The 17,246-nt window shown below is 47.6% G+C and overlaps 1 protein-coding gene across 1 annotated transcript; it reads left to right on the top strand.

Annotated features, from left to right (window-relative positions):
- The first annotated feature begins 937 nt into the window (after positions 1 to 937).
- Positions 938 to 7,055, top strand: soul4 (heme-binding protein soul4). The gene is made up of 6 exons (XM_040009987.1): positions 938 to 1,071; positions 1,728 to 1,936; positions 2,623 to 2,708; positions 2,780 to 2,921; positions 3,027 to 3,210; positions 6,090 to 7,055. The coding sequence occupies exons 2-6, from the start codon at positions 1,777 to 1,779 to the stop codon at positions 6,262 to 6,264; spliced, it is 747 nt and encodes a 248-aa protein (XP_039865921.1). The 5' UTR covers positions 938 to 1,071; positions 1,728 to 1,776; the 3' UTR covers positions 6,265 to 7,055.
- Positions 7,056 to 17,246: the final 10,191 nt, after the last annotated feature.

The raw sequence follows: 17,246 nt of genomic DNA, 5'->3' as shown, positions 1-17,246 counted from the left end.
ATTAGTAGGATAAAATTTATGCAGTATTTTAAATGAGACTTCCTTCACTTTATTCGTTACCAGATACTTGTTAGGAATTGTCCATACTTTTCCAGTTAATGTCACTGACAAAGGAATCCCAGTAAAAGACCACATGTGGGATAGTTAGAGATTCTGTCTGGAACAAAGCACGGATATTCTTATTACTTTTACTGTGGTTTGTTAGACAGATTCTTCCTATGTGTGAATCTAAAGGGTTGGGGAGAGAAACAGATGATATGCAAGGTTGAATACCTTTAAAAAGCATTATAATACCCGTAGGTATTGCATCAAATAATATGGCATATTCTTTGGGTGTGGCTGGAAATTTATAGGTGTTTAAGAATTCTGAATAGGACATAAGCTGCCCATTAGGATTAAACAGCTGATTCACTAAAACAATCCGTTTCTCAACTCACCTAGAAAAAAAATAATGATTTATTTTTATACACTATGTTCCTATTATTCCAAATTGAATACGTATGGGGTGTAAAGTTGTGTTTATATATAAGGGACCAAGCTAATAGAACTTGTTTGTGAAACATCGAGAGGTTTTCTGGAAGCTTATCTATATTATAATCACAACCTAAGATAAAACTTAGACCACCAAACTTAGAGAAAATGTAGTGAGGAATAAAATTCCAAATGGATACCGGATTTTTAAGAAAATGTTTAGCCCAATTAATCTTAAATGTATTGTTTAGAGTAGTAAAATCCAAAACATTGAGACCACCGTGTTCATAGTCATTCATCACTTTTTCTGATGTAATGTGTCCGGTTTTTCCAGAGGAAGTTGAAGAGCATTCGGTCAATATCCTTACAAGTTTTGCCGTCCACATGCAGAGATATTGCTGCATAAGTCAGTCGAGACAGACCTTCTGCTTTTGAGAGCGATTGAGTTCTCTTCTTCTTTTGTAGTGTGTAGTGTGACGGTGACGTATTTCCGGTGCCGTCGTCGTGAAGCAGCTAGGCTGCCGAAAGCGGAAAAGAAGAAACGGTTTGTTGTTCTGTTTCACAGACACGTCGATATCTGTGGTCTCACCTGGCGGACAGGTGAGTGCAGAACCTGGTAATACGAACCGGATCGAGCTAAGCGCTCTGACCGGGAGCTGAATATCGCGCTTAGCTTTTGCTAATTGAACTAGCTGTGCTAAGAGTGGCTCCGCGCTAGCCTTAGCACGGACCGGCCATTGATCAGTGGTCATGAGAATTTGCATAATTAAGATTAAGGAACTGACCTCCCAGCCCATTGTTCCTCAGTGGGCTGGTTTCAGTCATTATGCAGATGTCCTGTTTATACGATTGAAACCTGCAGTCAGCTGAGACTGAAGACGTCACCTGATGATGACGAATCGTTTCTCCCACTGAAAACATCCAGATGAACAGAATCATGCATCAAAACGATGCAACATGTGGTACCCGGAGTGTGGAATATGTAAACAACTCTAACCAGTTAACCTGGAGCTCCGCTGTAGCCTGGCTCCACCTCAGGTCAGGCCACGATGATGTGAAGGATGGGTACTTCACCCGAAAGAGTTTAGGTTAAAGGTTATGGTTTAGGGTTAAAACAGGGTTCCTGTTATAGCATAATTGTGTTCGGAGTGCGTGCAGAACATGTTATTACACGAGCCAATCATGGCTAGCTCTGATTGGCTGCAGTAGGCTTTTCCGGGTCACATGTTTCTGACAAATTCCTCATCTTTCTGCAGGAGTCGCATCCCCACCTCCTCTCAGTAGATTTTCTGCAGGTCGAAGGTCATGGCACTGATCTCTTTGGAGGATCTCGATGGATTGGATGACGAGCAGCTGGACGATGACATCACAGACAACCCCGAGCCAATGGATGAAGATGAGTCGGAGCGCCTGATGAGTCACTGGCAGGCTGTCGCCAGCACACACCAGGTGTCAGTTCCTCAAGGTCAGGGGGTGGGGCCAGTTTCTGTGTGATGCAGGCACTGATTGATCAGGGGTTGATTATTTATGTGCTTATTTCTGTACAAGGCCTCTAATTGATGCTCAGCATGGAGATGTTCAGGTGTTTTTTTTTTCCACCTGTCATATTTCGCCCCAAAAAGGGGTGTAGCCACTCAGAATGAAAACTTACCTGTCTGAGTGGCTCCGCCCCACCGTAGTGCTCTGATCCATGGTGGAGGCTTCATGGTAGCCACTGCCGCCTCTCCTCAGCTGGTTGCTGTCTCACTTCAGTTCAGTTTTATTTACACAGCACCAAATCACAACAACAGTCGCCTCAAGGAGCTTTATATTGTAAGGTCGACCCTACAATAATACACACAGATAAAACCCAACAGTCATATGACCCCCTATGACCAAGCACTTTGGCGACAGTGGGAAGGAAAAACTCCCTTTTAACAGGAAGAAACCTCCGGCAGAACCAGGCTCAGGGAGGGGCGGGGCCATCTGCTGTGATTGGTTGGGGTGAGAGAAGGAAGACAGAGATTAATGACAGATATGATTCAATGCAGAGAGGTCTGTTAACACACAGTGAGTGAAGGAGAAACAGTGCCTGTTCTGCTGTGATGAAATCTTCACTGCTGTGTAATCAATTACTGCACAGAAAACAGAACTTCCTGTTCTGTTTTCCAGAAATGAGAGGACCCATACAGGAAATGACACGCAACAGCCAGCAGAGGGAGCCCCTCCCCTTCACACCCATCTCAAGCCACGAGAAGGTAAATGCCCTGACCCTAAAACCTAACCCCGCCCCCTCTCCGTCAGTGCTGATGTGTGGTACCACCCACAGATGGGGGAGGTGCAGTACGAGGAGCGGCTGTACCCGGCGGGTCACTGGGCGTCCGTGACACGAGGAGACGACCTGTACGAGCAGAGCATCTCCATGGCCTTCATGAAGCTGATGCGCTTCATCTGCAAGGAGAATTCTGCAGGTCAGGCTACGCCCACCACCCGCCAGCCACACCGCACGCTTGCTGGACCGTTCAGCTGCGATCGATGCCTGCAGGTCACGTGATTGTGTTGTTGCTCATGTACAGGTAGATACCTGGGGATGACCGTACCCATCATCAGTTACATCCGTATGGCGAAGGACGGCAAGACATTTGAGAAGGATGTGGAGACGGCGTTTTTCCTTCCTGCCGCGCTCCAGCACAGCCCGCCGCAATCCTGCGACCCTGACATCAGCATCGTCTACAGACAGCCAATCAGAGTGGTCACCAGGTGAGAAGATCATTGCCACATTGTGGTTTGTGATGTGGGCGGGGTCACAGAAGACAACCTGGGGCCCGTTCTTCGTACGTCGCTTACTACATCCAAGATCAAATGACACATCCAAGACCAAATCATCGCGCTAACTCTGAGCTCGCTATTCCGGTTCTCCGAACACACCTGCTGTTGACGATTAGTACAGCTGGATGAAGTAATGTGAGATCACCGGGTGTCGTAAAAGGGGCTACGCATCGATAGTAGAAACATTGATCAGCAACCCTTTGATTGGTCGGCGAAAATGTCAAAGGAGCGCGCTCGGTATTTTTCGGCAGCAGAGCAAGAACTCTTGATTGAGGGATTTCAGGAGTTTCAGAGTTTAATTAAAACGCAAGGGAACACTGCAAAGGCTGCAAAAGCAAGGAGAGAGGGCTGGCAGAAAGTTGCTGACAAATTAAACTCGTAAGTAATTTAATAATAACAATAATAATGGAGTGGATTTATATAGCGCTTTTCAAGGCACCCAAAGCGCTTTATAATGCCACTATTCAGTCACTCTCACATTCACACACTGGTGGAGGCAGCTACAGTTGTAGCCACAGCTGCCCTGGGGCAGACTGACAGAAGCCAGGCTGCCATATCGCGCCATCGGCCCCTCTGGCCAACACCAGTAGGCGGTAGGGTAAATTTATTATATCATATTACTTTATATTCTCTTTCACATTGGAGCCACAACAGGACCCACTAGAACATGGGAACAAGTAAAAGTGCAATATAAGAATATTCTACAGAATGGTAATATTTATCACTTATATTGATTTTAGTCTCTTGGAAAGAGACCCTGGAATAATCTGTTTGTTTATAACAGCAACCAAGAAAAGGGCAGAGCAAAAAAAGACAGGTGGTGGTCCTGCACCCCCTCGTCAACAAGTTGGTTAAGTGAATAATACCCTCACGGGAAAATGGATATCTCTCAATGAGCACACTGTCGCGCTGAGCTACAGGATCCTGTCTGTCCCGCAATATACGCTGGATTCTGAGGACTCTCCTTATCAATCTTGCACCTTCTGCAATGGGCTGCTCGCGTATACGGACAGGACATGGCTGCGACAGACTTCCCAAATCCACCTTCGCTTTTATAGCCGTGGTCTCCCATCTTGATTACACGAAGTAATTTACAATTACTACTCTGAAATATGACTTACATCTGTAATAATCACATACATGAAATAGAATGTTAATAGTACATTTCCCTTTTTTAGGAAATGACCTGTATGTATCTGTGTGACATCAATAACAGGATCAAGTGCTGCATTATCTTCAGTTACATTGATGTTATTTATTTATGGTGAAACAGTGGTGGAATATCGCTGTTGCTTTCGTATAAATGAAGCGAACATACCTGCGTGGCCGCGATCTAATCTTGTTTACATAAAGTAAGCCTGCTCCCGAGCAGGTTTACGCTTACGGATCTGTTGCTATGACAGCAAGTCCCGGATGAGCTTCGGGGAACCGAACGATCCAAGATCACGCAAAATCGTCAACAATCTAATCCAGCTAACTTACTTAGCGAGGTACGAAGAACGGGCCCCAGAACAGGAAATGTGACATCAGACAATAATAATAACAACAACAATAACAATTAAATGATTGAAGCTGCAGAGGTTAAAGTGCAGCAGCGAGCTCAGCACTGATTGGCTGTTGTGGTCATACTTCAACCATCAGCAGACATGAAGAGGTGACAGGAAGTGACCCGTCAGATGGGGGTTTCGAATGCTGAAGCCCTTTCTCAATTCTCAAGTACGCAAGTCCAGACTTGCTGAGAATGCGAGCAGGACTTGAGCACGGACTCGACAAGTGTACTTGATGATGTCACCGGTCCGGCGTTTTTACTGCCGTCCCCTCTTAGTTTAACTGTGAGTAATATGTTATATAATAATAATAATGGATTGGATTTATATAGCGCTTTTCAAGGCACCCAAAGCGCTTTACAATGCCACTATTCATTCACTCTCACATTCACACACTGGTGGAAGCAGCTACGGTTGTAGCCACAGCTGCCCTGGGGCAGGCTGACAGAAGCCAGGCTGCCATATCGCGCCATCGGCCCCCCTGGCCAACACCAGTAGGCGGTAGGGTAAAGTGTCTTGCCCAAGGACACAACAACCAGGACAGAGAGCCTGGGGATCGAACCGGCGACCTTCCGGTTACAGATGCGCTTCCCAACCCCCTGAGCCACGGTCGCCCACAGTTATGAAGCTTAACTTTAATCTCAGCCAAACCGGTTTACTCAGGAACAAATAACAACAACAAATAAACAAATAAAACATAGCATGTTTAAGTGATCTAAGAGACTTATCTATCATGTTTAACCCGAGTAGTGAAAGACCATGGGGGGGTTAAAAATGATGTGCTGGGAGTCCGCTGTTCTCGCCGGCTATAGTGATCCTCGACCTCCCGGTCTGCTACGGAGCTGGCGGGTCACAGACGTCTCCGAAAATGTCAGAGCGCGTTTGGACAAATGCATATCTTGATAAATCGAGCAGATATTTGACGTTTACGCAACTACATTCTAGTTTATTTTGTGACCCCGAAAGAGATGGTCTTTTTAGCCGTGTTTGAGTTTTGGACGAAATGCATTCTGGGATATTTTGCTGTACCAAATACACAGAAGTCACCACTGATGCACGCTCGATAAAACAGGCGGAGCGAGAACACATCTGGGAATTTTTCGCGTCCTCGGCTTGATGCGTAGTTTGAATTGGAACGGTACCGGTATCACCGGTGCAACAACACACAAGTACGAATATTGAGACAGGCCCTGAGTCATCAGATCGTGGGCGTGCGTCGGGTTTCGCGTCAAATTAACGACTCTGCTTTCTGATTGGGTGCAGGCCGTTCTTCGGGACGACCACGGAGGAGACGGTAGGCCGCCAGATCCTGCTGCTGTGGGAGATTCTCGGCGCCACTGATGAGCTGCACAGCGATCGGTACGCCGTGGCCGTGTACGAGAACCCGGGTGTGCCGCGACGCCGGAACGAGCTCTGGTTCATCAGGCGTGATCTTTAGGCTCCTCCCATCATGCTCTATTTCAGCACGTCCACTCACAGCTTCCTGTCAAACTGACATCAGAGCAGTCATCTGTTATGAGGACACTAAGCCCCACCCTTTCTATTAGCTCATACTTCACAGGTCTGTTCTGATTGGCTGGAGCAAGGTGATGATGCCATAAGGGCTGATTGTGATTGGTTTGTTGGTTTACTTACATTGTGTAACATTTATTTACAGACAAAAAGGAGGCTCTGCCCGCATCTTTTCAGTAATGCAATCATCATCGGTGATGTAATCGTGACCGCTGCCATGGCGTCCATTCGCATCTCTTTGAATTTCTGCAAAACAGGAAGTGACATGGTGTCGGTACCAGCACTTCCAGTTTAGTCTGATTGTAGCAACCAATCAGCTGAAAAAGCCATCTGAAAAGGAACCCCTCCCCCCGGTGCTGTCTAAAGACTGAGGTATTGATCACATGATCAGCGGCAGCCTGAAACCTTAACACATGTGGTTGAGTGCGGCGAGCCCGAAGGTCTCATACATGTCATCGCCAGAGGGGGGAGGGGTCACGGGTCAGTATGTTTTTATGCGCTGACATCACGAGTGCGTTCAGATGATTCCTCTAAATCATTCAAGCACATCACACGTCACATGACTCCTTCAGACATCCTGCCGTCTCGCATGTGGTTCCTCGCAGGACTGTGATGTCACTGTGATGTCAAAGGTTTTGAATGTTGTGTAGATTTTGTGTGTTGTTGTTTTTCCTGCTTTGTGTAAAAATCTTGAAATAAAATGTTTGATTTCAAAAACGTTTGACTTGTTCTCTGACTCGGCAGCTCTGATTGGTTCTCGCTGGCACCTCCGTTTATGAAGCCACTGCTTCTTACGCTTCGATGGTTTCAGTTTCCCATTGGCCTGCAGGTGGCGCTGTGTGGGTCCAACAGCGACGCTCACTTTGATACTGAAAAATGCTTCGAACGATGGCAACGCCGAGTGAAACGCTTTCCTGTGTTTGTTCTTTTGGATAAACTTTATTTCCACCAGCTTCTTTTACATAGTTTCTTTTTTTCTAGTTTCAATCCTGTGTCGCTTTTAATGTGTGGGAGGGGCTGAGAGGCGGAGTCTTGCTGCTGGCTTTGCCGATGTTTGGAGTCCAGGCGGAGCTCCTGAGCAGCAGGTTAGATTTGTTTGGTCGTCTCTGTTGTCACTCGATAAGAAGTTGACAAAAGTGACGCACGGCGATTTTCAATGACATCAGTTTTTGAGGTCGTTCTTGAACACACGCGACCCATTCCTGTAAGTCTACAGGTGCTCATACCTTTACTTTCACTGAGAAATTGGGGACTTATGAGGGGTCAGAGAACAACAGTGTGGAAAGTCGTTCCCAGAGTATGCAAGGCCACTTGAGTTTTGAGAAGGCAGTGAACTCCCCAGATGCTGCAACCCACCATGTGAATATGGGAAGGAGTCACAGGCTGCATGGACGGATATGTATTCCCATAAAACGTGCCTCCACCCCAGATGCTGAGGAATGACAACCACTGGTTTTCCATTAATGTCCAAGGTGTGTGCACTCCCCAGTTACAGTTTCCAATATTGTTGCATTTTGGAAAGGTGCCACTAAAGATCATTGGGTTTGACTGACCTCATCACTGCGCGCTCAGAGGAGATCACGATGGATTGTTGCTTGGTGACAGTGCGTCACCCACCTGAGCAAAGGTGCGCACCAGGGCTCTAGTGAAGTGTGTTTGATGGAGTCGTTTCCAGTCCCTAAGAATACGCTTCGATTCACGCCAAAAAGATGCTGCATCATCACATTACCACCGCCGTTCTTCATGACTCCCTGAAAGAGCACGCATGCCCACACCCTCCAACACTGCACCTTCAGTTCCAACCAACCACAGACAAGGACCTGCTTACAGAGATGTAAGCCGCCGAAACGCCACGTTCTGCTTTAATACACATTTTCACACGTTGTGGTCAAATGACTGCATTCTGTGTTTGTGTCCACTATATGAAAGAGTCACATGACAGGATGTAACACTTTTTAATTCATTGCAGAAATATTGAAATAAAAGGTGGAAGTGAGTGAGTCTGTCTCAGCAGCATAGATTGACATCACTGTGAACTCTTTAACCAGCTGCCGTTTATGCGACGATCACACGCGTGTGAACGTGAAGAACAGATTTTCTGCTTGTATCATAATTTCACACAGATGACACAGACGCAGGGATTGCTGACAGCAGCACACTTATATTCGCATTAAGTTGTTTAATGATGCGATTGAGCAGTTTCACAAACATCGTGGAACTCTTAAACAGCGTTAGCTTTTTGCTAATGTTTGTGATGTTTGTTTGTTTGTTTGTAGCGGTGACATCGTCGCCTTTGTTCATGAGCTCGAGAAGCTGCAGCCGCCTGTCCGGCGCTCGAAGCTGCTCCTGTGCAGGCAGATCCTACCTGTGCTGTGTGTCTGTGTGTGTCTGTGTGAAACAGAGTGAAATTGATCTAAACGTGAACCCTTGATGTCTGCAGTCTAAGATGGAGGTCAAATGACCGCCGCCCCCCGCCCCCTCTGAGGCAGGCAGGGGTCAGAGGTCAGCAGAAGAAATGTGACGGAGACCTGAGCCCGGGACACTCAGAGGAAATGTCAGTGTCCATTTAAAACGCTGCCTCCACCTTTTTCACCGTTAGCAACGCAAGTCTTTAAATTTTCATCAGTGCCCCGCCCGCCCGAGCGGCGTGATCAATTATTCAGGCTGCGCTGAGGTCGACACTCTCACAGAGGAGACGCTGCAGAAAACTCCCTTAAACTCAAACCGGCTCCATCTGTACCTTCACCATCATAGCTCACCTCCGGGATCAAATGATCCACTGTGACCTCACTTCCTGAAACGCTTCAGCTTGCTCCTCGTCCTCGTCTTCATCCTGGGCCTAAAGCGTGTTCAGCCTCCACCTGCTGCTGTTCAAGCAGGTGATGGAGGTGTGTGTGGGGGGGAGTGTCACATGATTCCTTCAGTCGGTGAGCTGCACTTACGAGGTTTCATCAGCAGCTGCGGAGGCTGCTGATTGGTCGGCTGATGCTGAGTCAGCTGCTCCTCATCCTCACCGCAGCGCTGCTCAGAGATTTGGGATTACAGACCTGCACTTTTATTACATGTGGTTGAATTCCTGATGTCACTCCTTGTAAATAAAGTCTGGTCGGCCTCACCCCAGATTCCACGTTTCGGCTCTAACCCGTGGCGGGTTTAGAGCCGTGTTTTTATTAGCTGCTGCTTGTCGGAGTGCCTGACGCTCGCTGCGTGGAGGCGTTGCCGAGCGCCTCGGGTAGACAAACATGAAGCGACAGCTGCGGAGGAAGATCTACCTGAAGGTCACCTCAGACAGTTCGTGTGTCATCAGAGCTCATCTTCATCATCCTGTCGAAGAGTTCAGACACTCGACGTGTTTTCATCCTCTGGCGTCCAGAGTCTATGCCTCGCTCTGATTGGTCAGCTGTTTATAAGTCAAAGATTAAAACAAAGGTCATTTTTCAGTTCTAGGATCGTCAGCGTGACGCTACGCTTGCCATCTCCTTGCCGCGGACAACCTAAACCAGCAAAGTGCAGGTTTAGTTACCCACGATGCATCAGGAATAGTGGTCGTCTTTGTCACCCTAAAAAGTGATGAAACATGCCGGTGACCTCTGGAACAACCTTTAGCGCTCCAATCAAAGCAGCACCAAAGCGCTGACTGACAGCCTCGTGGTCACAGCGGCGCTGACACCTGAACATATGAACCGAAGAACTTCAGATTTGTGAAACGACCTCTTTCAGCGGGCGAAGACGTTAAAAACAGAAACATGAAGCCAAGCATCTCAAGGTGAAAGGGTTAAACGCCGCCGCGTTGAATCTTTCTGCTCCGTGATTTTCTCTGCGTTTCATCAGAGTTTCATCACATTAAAGGGACACGCACGCAGGCCCACTTCCTGCTGCTCACGCGACTGTGGCCTCAGCAGCTGAGGACAAGGCCCCGCCCCCTCCTTCCTGACCAGAGGCGTGCAGTCACCCTGCAGTTTAAAGCGGTTTACATCGTTATCTGCCTGTAGGGAGTCTGAACTCGGCTCCTTGCTCTATGTGGAGGTGGTGGGGAGGAGGCAGCATCATGGCAGCCCGGCAGGCAGCGGCACGGGGGTGGAGGTGCCTCAGGTCACCCCGAGGGCCGCCGCTGAGGTTTAATGAGGCCGACAGCCGAGCACCGGTTTCAGCCGGCCTCATTAAAGCGGGAGAACAAACCGATCTTAATGAGGAGAACATGAAGGCGCGTGGGTGTTGTCACGGCAACAGGGACAGCTGAGGATGGAGATGGAGTCTCGTTACTGAGCTGAGGTCAAAGACGCTGATGAGCTGTAACTAACAGGCTCCTCATGGTCACATGACCAACAAGCATCACCTGAGGAAGCGTGGGCCGGGCTCCGGTGCCCGCAGGCTGAGCGTGCGTCCCATCGACCCGCAGCAGCTGATCTGAGTGATATTTGAGCGATTAGCTCTTTGACACCAAACTGAGCTTCGCTCGTCTTCATCGAAACGCCGTCAGGAGCGGGGGCGTTCAGAGTATTCATCCATAAAGAAAATGGCAGCACGTCAGGTTGAGCTTGCGTCTGCAGCGGCGTGGTGTGAGCAGGTGTTCGTTCTGCAGAACAACGAAGGTTTAAATGAAGAGCAAAGTTTAGATTATGGAAACGAACATGAATTTACAAAAGTACTCGAGTACTCCCCCTTCCCCCGTTACAGAGGCATCATTTATATTTTGACATCATTTGGACATTTGTGTGTGTGTCTGTTGTGTGTGTGTGTCTGTTGTGTGTGTCTTCAGTCAGGGATCATGATTCTGGCTGGTCCAGCCCCTTCGGACCCTGCATCACCTGATAAGCTCAGATAAAAGAAGACGCACCTTCAAAGAGAGCGCACCTGCTCAGACTGGCTAATTACGGCACTTACTGAGCATGAGCAGACCGACCGACCGGCTCGGTCTGCAGGTCCGATACCAACACAAAGGCCCGGATTCGTCCGTCTGAACCCGCAGACTCTGAATTCAGTGAAATACAGTGGCTGCACTGATGTCACTGCTAGCCGTTCAGGTTCAGGCCCGACAGCATCGACAGCTGCTCAGCATGCAGACGGCGTACGGGTTTCTGTTTTTCTGTGCACGCTGAAACATGTTCATGATGGAGAACAAAGAGCGCTCCTGCCTCATTAAAGCCTCGCAGTCTTCCTCCAGCTGATCAGAATAAAGATGGAGACTTTATGTAACGTCTCATTAAAATGGACGCGCCGCTGTGAGTGGAGGACGCTCCTCTCTCTCCGAACGCATCCGAGGAACAACAACAGCTCAGCCAAGGCATCGCGGTGTCCCTGCACACTGCACACAAAAAACAAAGACTCACAGGAAGTCAAAAACCACAGTAACACAGAGTAAGGCAGCGTGAAACAGCAAAGAGACAGAAAGCTAATATTCAAAAGCAAAAATGTCCTCACAGTGCTGTGACGACTCCACAGCTACGGACAGAAAACCAACCAGCTGGATGGAGAGCAGGACTCAGTGACCGTGAGAAGGAAGAACTCCCTTTAAACAGGGAAACACTTCCAACAGAGCAGTATTAATGTCATTAGCAGCACTGAAGAGAAGACAGAGAGCATTGATGTAACAATTACAATGATGTTTTCAGCACAAAGCACCACATTGACTAATGACATCATCCGTTGGCCTGCCGATAGGCTGCTCACCTGTAGACCCCTCCTCACCATGTGACAGCTGGATGTGGGAAAAGTACAGCTATTCTGTACTGCAGTACAAGTACACTTACTAGTGTTGAAAATACTGCAGTAAAAGTTGAAGTACTGATTCAACTTCTTTATTGAAGTAAGAGGGAAAGGTACCGTCTCTGTGGACGTGCACACCTGGATCCAGCCAGATGTGAGCAATGTTTCCTGAGCTGATTTCATCCTCCACACTGACAGCACTGAAGGTGAAGTTCAGTGAATGAGTCTCTGCTTGATGTAAGCTAACTGTGAGCATGAAGCCACTGTGCAGCAGTCACACTGTTCTTTACTTCAAACCCATCAGTGCAGCAAACTACGTTAGCTCTGTCTTTTCTCTCTCTGTGAAATACAGCAGCTGCACCTTTAGTAGCTACACACTGTGAGACAACAGTTTGTGTGTTTGCTGATGTTTGAAATGACCTGATGCTCAAAGAGCGTTGCTGCCTTCATCTTCGCTCCTCTTCTGTAGTGCTAGCTAGATGAAGAGACCACATCTTATGAACATCTGCACTCTCTCCGGTGTTGAGCCAGAATAAAAAAATGCTGGTGGCAGCCAGTGCACCCCCACCTCCACCCCCCAGTAGACACGCCTGTGGTATCAATGTGAAGCTCCTGCATCACCTCGTTCTCAAGTGATCGCATTCACAAACTCAGTGTCCACTGTGCCCGCCCACCCAGCATCACCATGACAACGATTGCCGACGTGAATTATGATTTTACTGAATTTACTTTTACCTTTAGCCAGCAGTTTTAAATTCCCCTCAGTGTCGCCTGCTCTCCAGTAATGACACCTGTTTATGCCAATCAGAGGTCACTAAAATCAATATCGAATCGGTGTGCAACTTTGCCAAAACAATGTGGGACTCTGTAGTTTTCTCTGGTCCCTCCCCAATCACACCAGGAGTGACATGTTTAGCCGAATAATGATAATAATAATAATAATGGATTGCATTTATATAACACTTTTTGAGGCCCTCAAAGCGCTTTACAATTCCACTATTCATTCACTCTCACATTCACACACTGGTGGAGGCAGCTACAGGTGTAGCCACAGCTGCTGTTGGAGTCAAATTGTTAAATGTTGTCATTGTGTTACTTAAATTTGTAAACCGTGCCTTAAACTGCACAGTTAGACGTTCTTCTGTTCCTCCCCTACACATCTATGATGCTGGGGGAAGTGATTAGCTGCAGCTGTTTAACTGCAGGCACGTTCCATGTGTGGCGTCTTTATCTTCTGAGGAATGGTCACTCCTGGCCATTTGGGGGCTCGCCTATGCTTGCATATGGTGAACCATTAAAGTTGAGCCATATACTGGAGGAGGGGAGATGACCCTTCTGTGATCAGCAGGAAGTCACACACACATACACATTATCGCACAGGCATACACGTGCTTATACGTGCACGCACATACACACATAGTGCCTTGTCTTTTGTAACCATAGGGGGGTTTTACAATGGTGGTTGCTTGTGTGTACTGTAACTGTTTTCAATAAAAGGCGGCAAGCGGAGGCCTAAGCCGGGGTCCACTGTTGGATTCAGACGGCTTTCTGAGACACTGACCGGGGCGATAGATCGATCGCTGATTGTCTTGTTTCCTTGCTTGTCGTTAACGAGAATAAGTTTCTAAACCAGCGGGGCCTGTGGAAGCACAGACCCAACAGCTGCCCTGGGGCAGACTGACAGAAGCGAGGCTGCCATATCACGCCATCGGCCCCTCTGGCCAACACCAGTAGGCGGTAGGTGAAGTGTCTTGACCAAGGACACAACGACCAGGACAGACAGACTTCTTAAACTGCTGGCTGTCTGAGTGGTGTCCCAGAAACGATGTGGGCTTCATAGATAATTGGCAAACCTTCTGGAGGAAACCTGGTCTTGTTAGGAGAGACGGCATCCATCCCACTTTGGATGGAGCAGCTCTCATTTCTAGAAACATGGACAAATTTATTAAACCCCCCAAAATATGACTATCCAGAGTTGGGACCAGGAAGCAGAGTTGCAGTCTTACACGCCTCTCTGCAGCTTCTCTCCTCCTGCTACCCCCCCAAAAACCCATCTCCATTGAGACTGTGTCAGCTCCCAAACAGACAACAAACAAACTAAAAACCAGCAACAAACAACTTAAACATAAACAATCACAAAGAAAGAACAATACAGTATCCACATCTGAACCAAAGAGTAAAACAGTGAAATGTGGATTATTAAATATTAGGTTTATAACACAAAATGTAAATATTATTACAACAACCGGTCGCAGCAGATGGCCCCGCCCCTCCCTGAGCCTGGTTCTGCCGGAGGTTTCTTCCTGTTAAAAGGGAGTTTTTCCTTCCCACTGTCGCCAAAGTGGTGCTCATGGGGGGGTTTAGGTCTACCTTGAGGCAAGTGTTGTGATTTGGTGCTGTATAAATAAAATTAAAATTGAATTTCCCTCAAACATGTTAAACCAAAAGTAATGAGCTGGTTTTGAAAACGTCAGGAGGAGGAAGTTCAGATATTTGTTTACAAACATAAGGAGTGAAAGTCAGAGATGCTGTCAGAAAAACAAAAAACTACTCAAGTGCAGATGTCTGAAAATTCTACTTAAGTACAGTAACAAAGTTTTTTTGTACCTGGTTACTTCCCACCTCTGATGACAGCGCGAGCAGGGTGCTGTCCCTACCCCACAACCATGAACTGGATGTATGGATTAACTACTGAAACACTGACTTTGAATGAAGACGATCAATACAGACTTTTATTGTGACAGAAAAGCAGGAAGTCAGACTCTCCTCTCTGCTCGTGGTTTTGTCAGTTTGCAGGGTGGAAGGTGACAGTGAACTGCAGGATCTGAGGACCTGACGGAGGACGGGCTGATACCGATCGATCACACCCCCTCCCCGTGACCTCCATCATGCCGCAGCTTCAGCACTTCCCCTCAGCGATGACATTCACACCTCAGAGAGTGAACCACCGCCACCGCTGCTCCACCTGAGTGTTAATTAAACTTCTGCTCACAATAATCCTCCCACGTGACGTCCCCCAGCAAACCCTCCACTCTTACACTCCCCCCTCCCCCCTGAAGGTGAGGCAGGCAGCGCTCGTCCGGTCAGTCGATACGAGCTGATGGAGCTTCAAGACGTCTCGATCAATAACTTCTGATGGCGGGGAGCAGGCCAGTGGAGGTGGGGGGAAAGACTGATGCTAACAATGCTAATGAGCCACACACTCACACAGAGTGCTGGGTGGAGCTGGGGATCGTGGGAAATGGCAGGTATTGATCAGTGAGTGTTCTCGCTCTGTTAGAGAGCTGTTGCCCAGGAGCCTCTGAGCAGCTACACATCTGCAGGATTTGAACCAGCAGCCTTCCCCTCGTGTCCTCGCCACATGTGACTTGACGAACACTGAACATGTCCATCGCTGTACCCACGACACACCTGCTGTTTCCAGCCTCTGCAGTCAGAACAACACGTTGCTACACGTTGTGCTACTTTGTGTTCTTTAATATTGGTACTTTGTTGCTGTTCCAACAGGAACTGTAACGACATCATTTCCTCCGGGCTTGATAAAGGTTTCTGATTCTGATTAAGGTTAGGGCACGACCCCTCTCGTCCAAATACGGCGAGAGTATTTGGACGAGAGTGATGTCATGGCGACAGCGTTCATCTCTTACATACAGTCAGTGACAGCCAATCACTGATGTCACAGCAAGGTGGGGGGGGCTCCAGTGGGAGGCGGGAGAGGCGGGGTCGTGTTACAGGAAACAGCAGAGCCCAGCAGGGACGCTGATGAATTATTGATCACCTTAATGGACAAGTTTTCATTTTTTCTGCATCATGTCACGTTTTGACTCTGTGAGGACGAGAGCTGCAGTCACCTGAGATTTCCCATGAGGTCTCAGTCACCAGGTCGCCAAGGAGACACGCCAGCTCTCCTCCCGGCCCACTGATAATGACGAGTCAGGACATTCAAAGTTACCTTTGCTCGGAGTCTGACAGGCCGGGCCTTAAAGATCAATCACATTTATAATCAATACCTCAGAGCAGACTTTCACACCATGAAGCCACGCCCATCAGCAGACACCATCACACACTGCAGCCAAGGAGCGCTCAAAGTGTATTCTAATCACAGGTGGAATAATAATCAATGAATGAAGCTGGCAGCAGGCGTGATGGTGGAAAACCACGAGGAGCTCTCAAATCTCACAAGAAAGCCAGAGGAGAACCCTGAAGGAGTTCTCCTCTACAAGGAGCTGGGAGAAAATCTTCCCAATCAAAGGCAAGCGAAGGAACGTCACTACTGGCTAAAATCTTCTGGTTCCTCGTGGTGTAAACTGGAGCTATCATCATGTAAGGGGACTTCTATACCAGCTTTGCTCTATTCCTCTTTACCCATAAAACCCTGTCTGTAAACGTCTTGATGCATGCTCAATATCCAGGTAAGTAAATCTCCAAAAGTTGATTCTGTTCATCTGGACGTAGCATTTTGTGGGAGAAATGTTTCGTCATCATCCAGGTGACGTCTTCAGTCTCAGCTGTCTGCAGGTTTCAATCTTATAAACAGGACATTTGCACAAAGACTGAAACCAGCCCACTGAACATCCTCATCTTTCAATGATGAGGATGTTCACATCCTGGACAGGGAGGAGCACTGGTTTGAGGGCGGAGTCAAGAAGGCCATTTACGTGAAAAGGGAAAGACCATCTCTGAATCGAGGAGGGGCCTAAGGGTACATCTGTCACCATCTTACGATGCTGTGATTGCAGCCATTCCCCAACTCTCTGTGAGTGGGACTCATGGACATTGATCAATGGTCATGAGAATTTGCATAATTAAGATTAAGGAACTGACCTCCCAGCCCATTGTTCCTTCAGTGGGCTGGTTTCAGTCATTATGCAAATGTCCTGTTGATAAGATTGAAACCTGCAGTCAGCTGAGACTGAAGACGTCACCTGATGATGACGAAACATTTCTCTCACTGAAAACGTCCAGATGAACAGAATCAACCTTTGGAGACCTCTCTGTATGCTGATAATCTTCTTTGTTTTAGAGTGTGTTTTTGTTTAGTTGTTTTTCTCATATATAAGTATATTTACTTAGGAAAATGAAGAAAGGTTAATTGTATTTTGGTAAGTGCAAGTACTGTGTTGTTTTCTTTTTTTAATAAAAATATTTGCAAGAAAAAAAAAAGAGGACAAAGCTGCTGGAGTTTGTTTGCATCTCTCTCTC

The sequence above is a fragment of the Simochromis diagramma genome, unplaced genomic scaffold (genome assembly GCF_900408965.1).
Source record: "Simochromis diagramma unplaced genomic scaffold, fSimDia1.1 OVJJ01000578.1, whole genome shotgun sequence".
Lineage (NCBI taxonomy): Eukaryota > Metazoa > Chordata > Actinopteri > Cichliformes > Cichlidae > Simochromis > Simochromis diagramma.
Note: the sequence above shows the minus strand (reverse complement) of the source record. Positions and strands in the feature narration are given on the sequence as shown.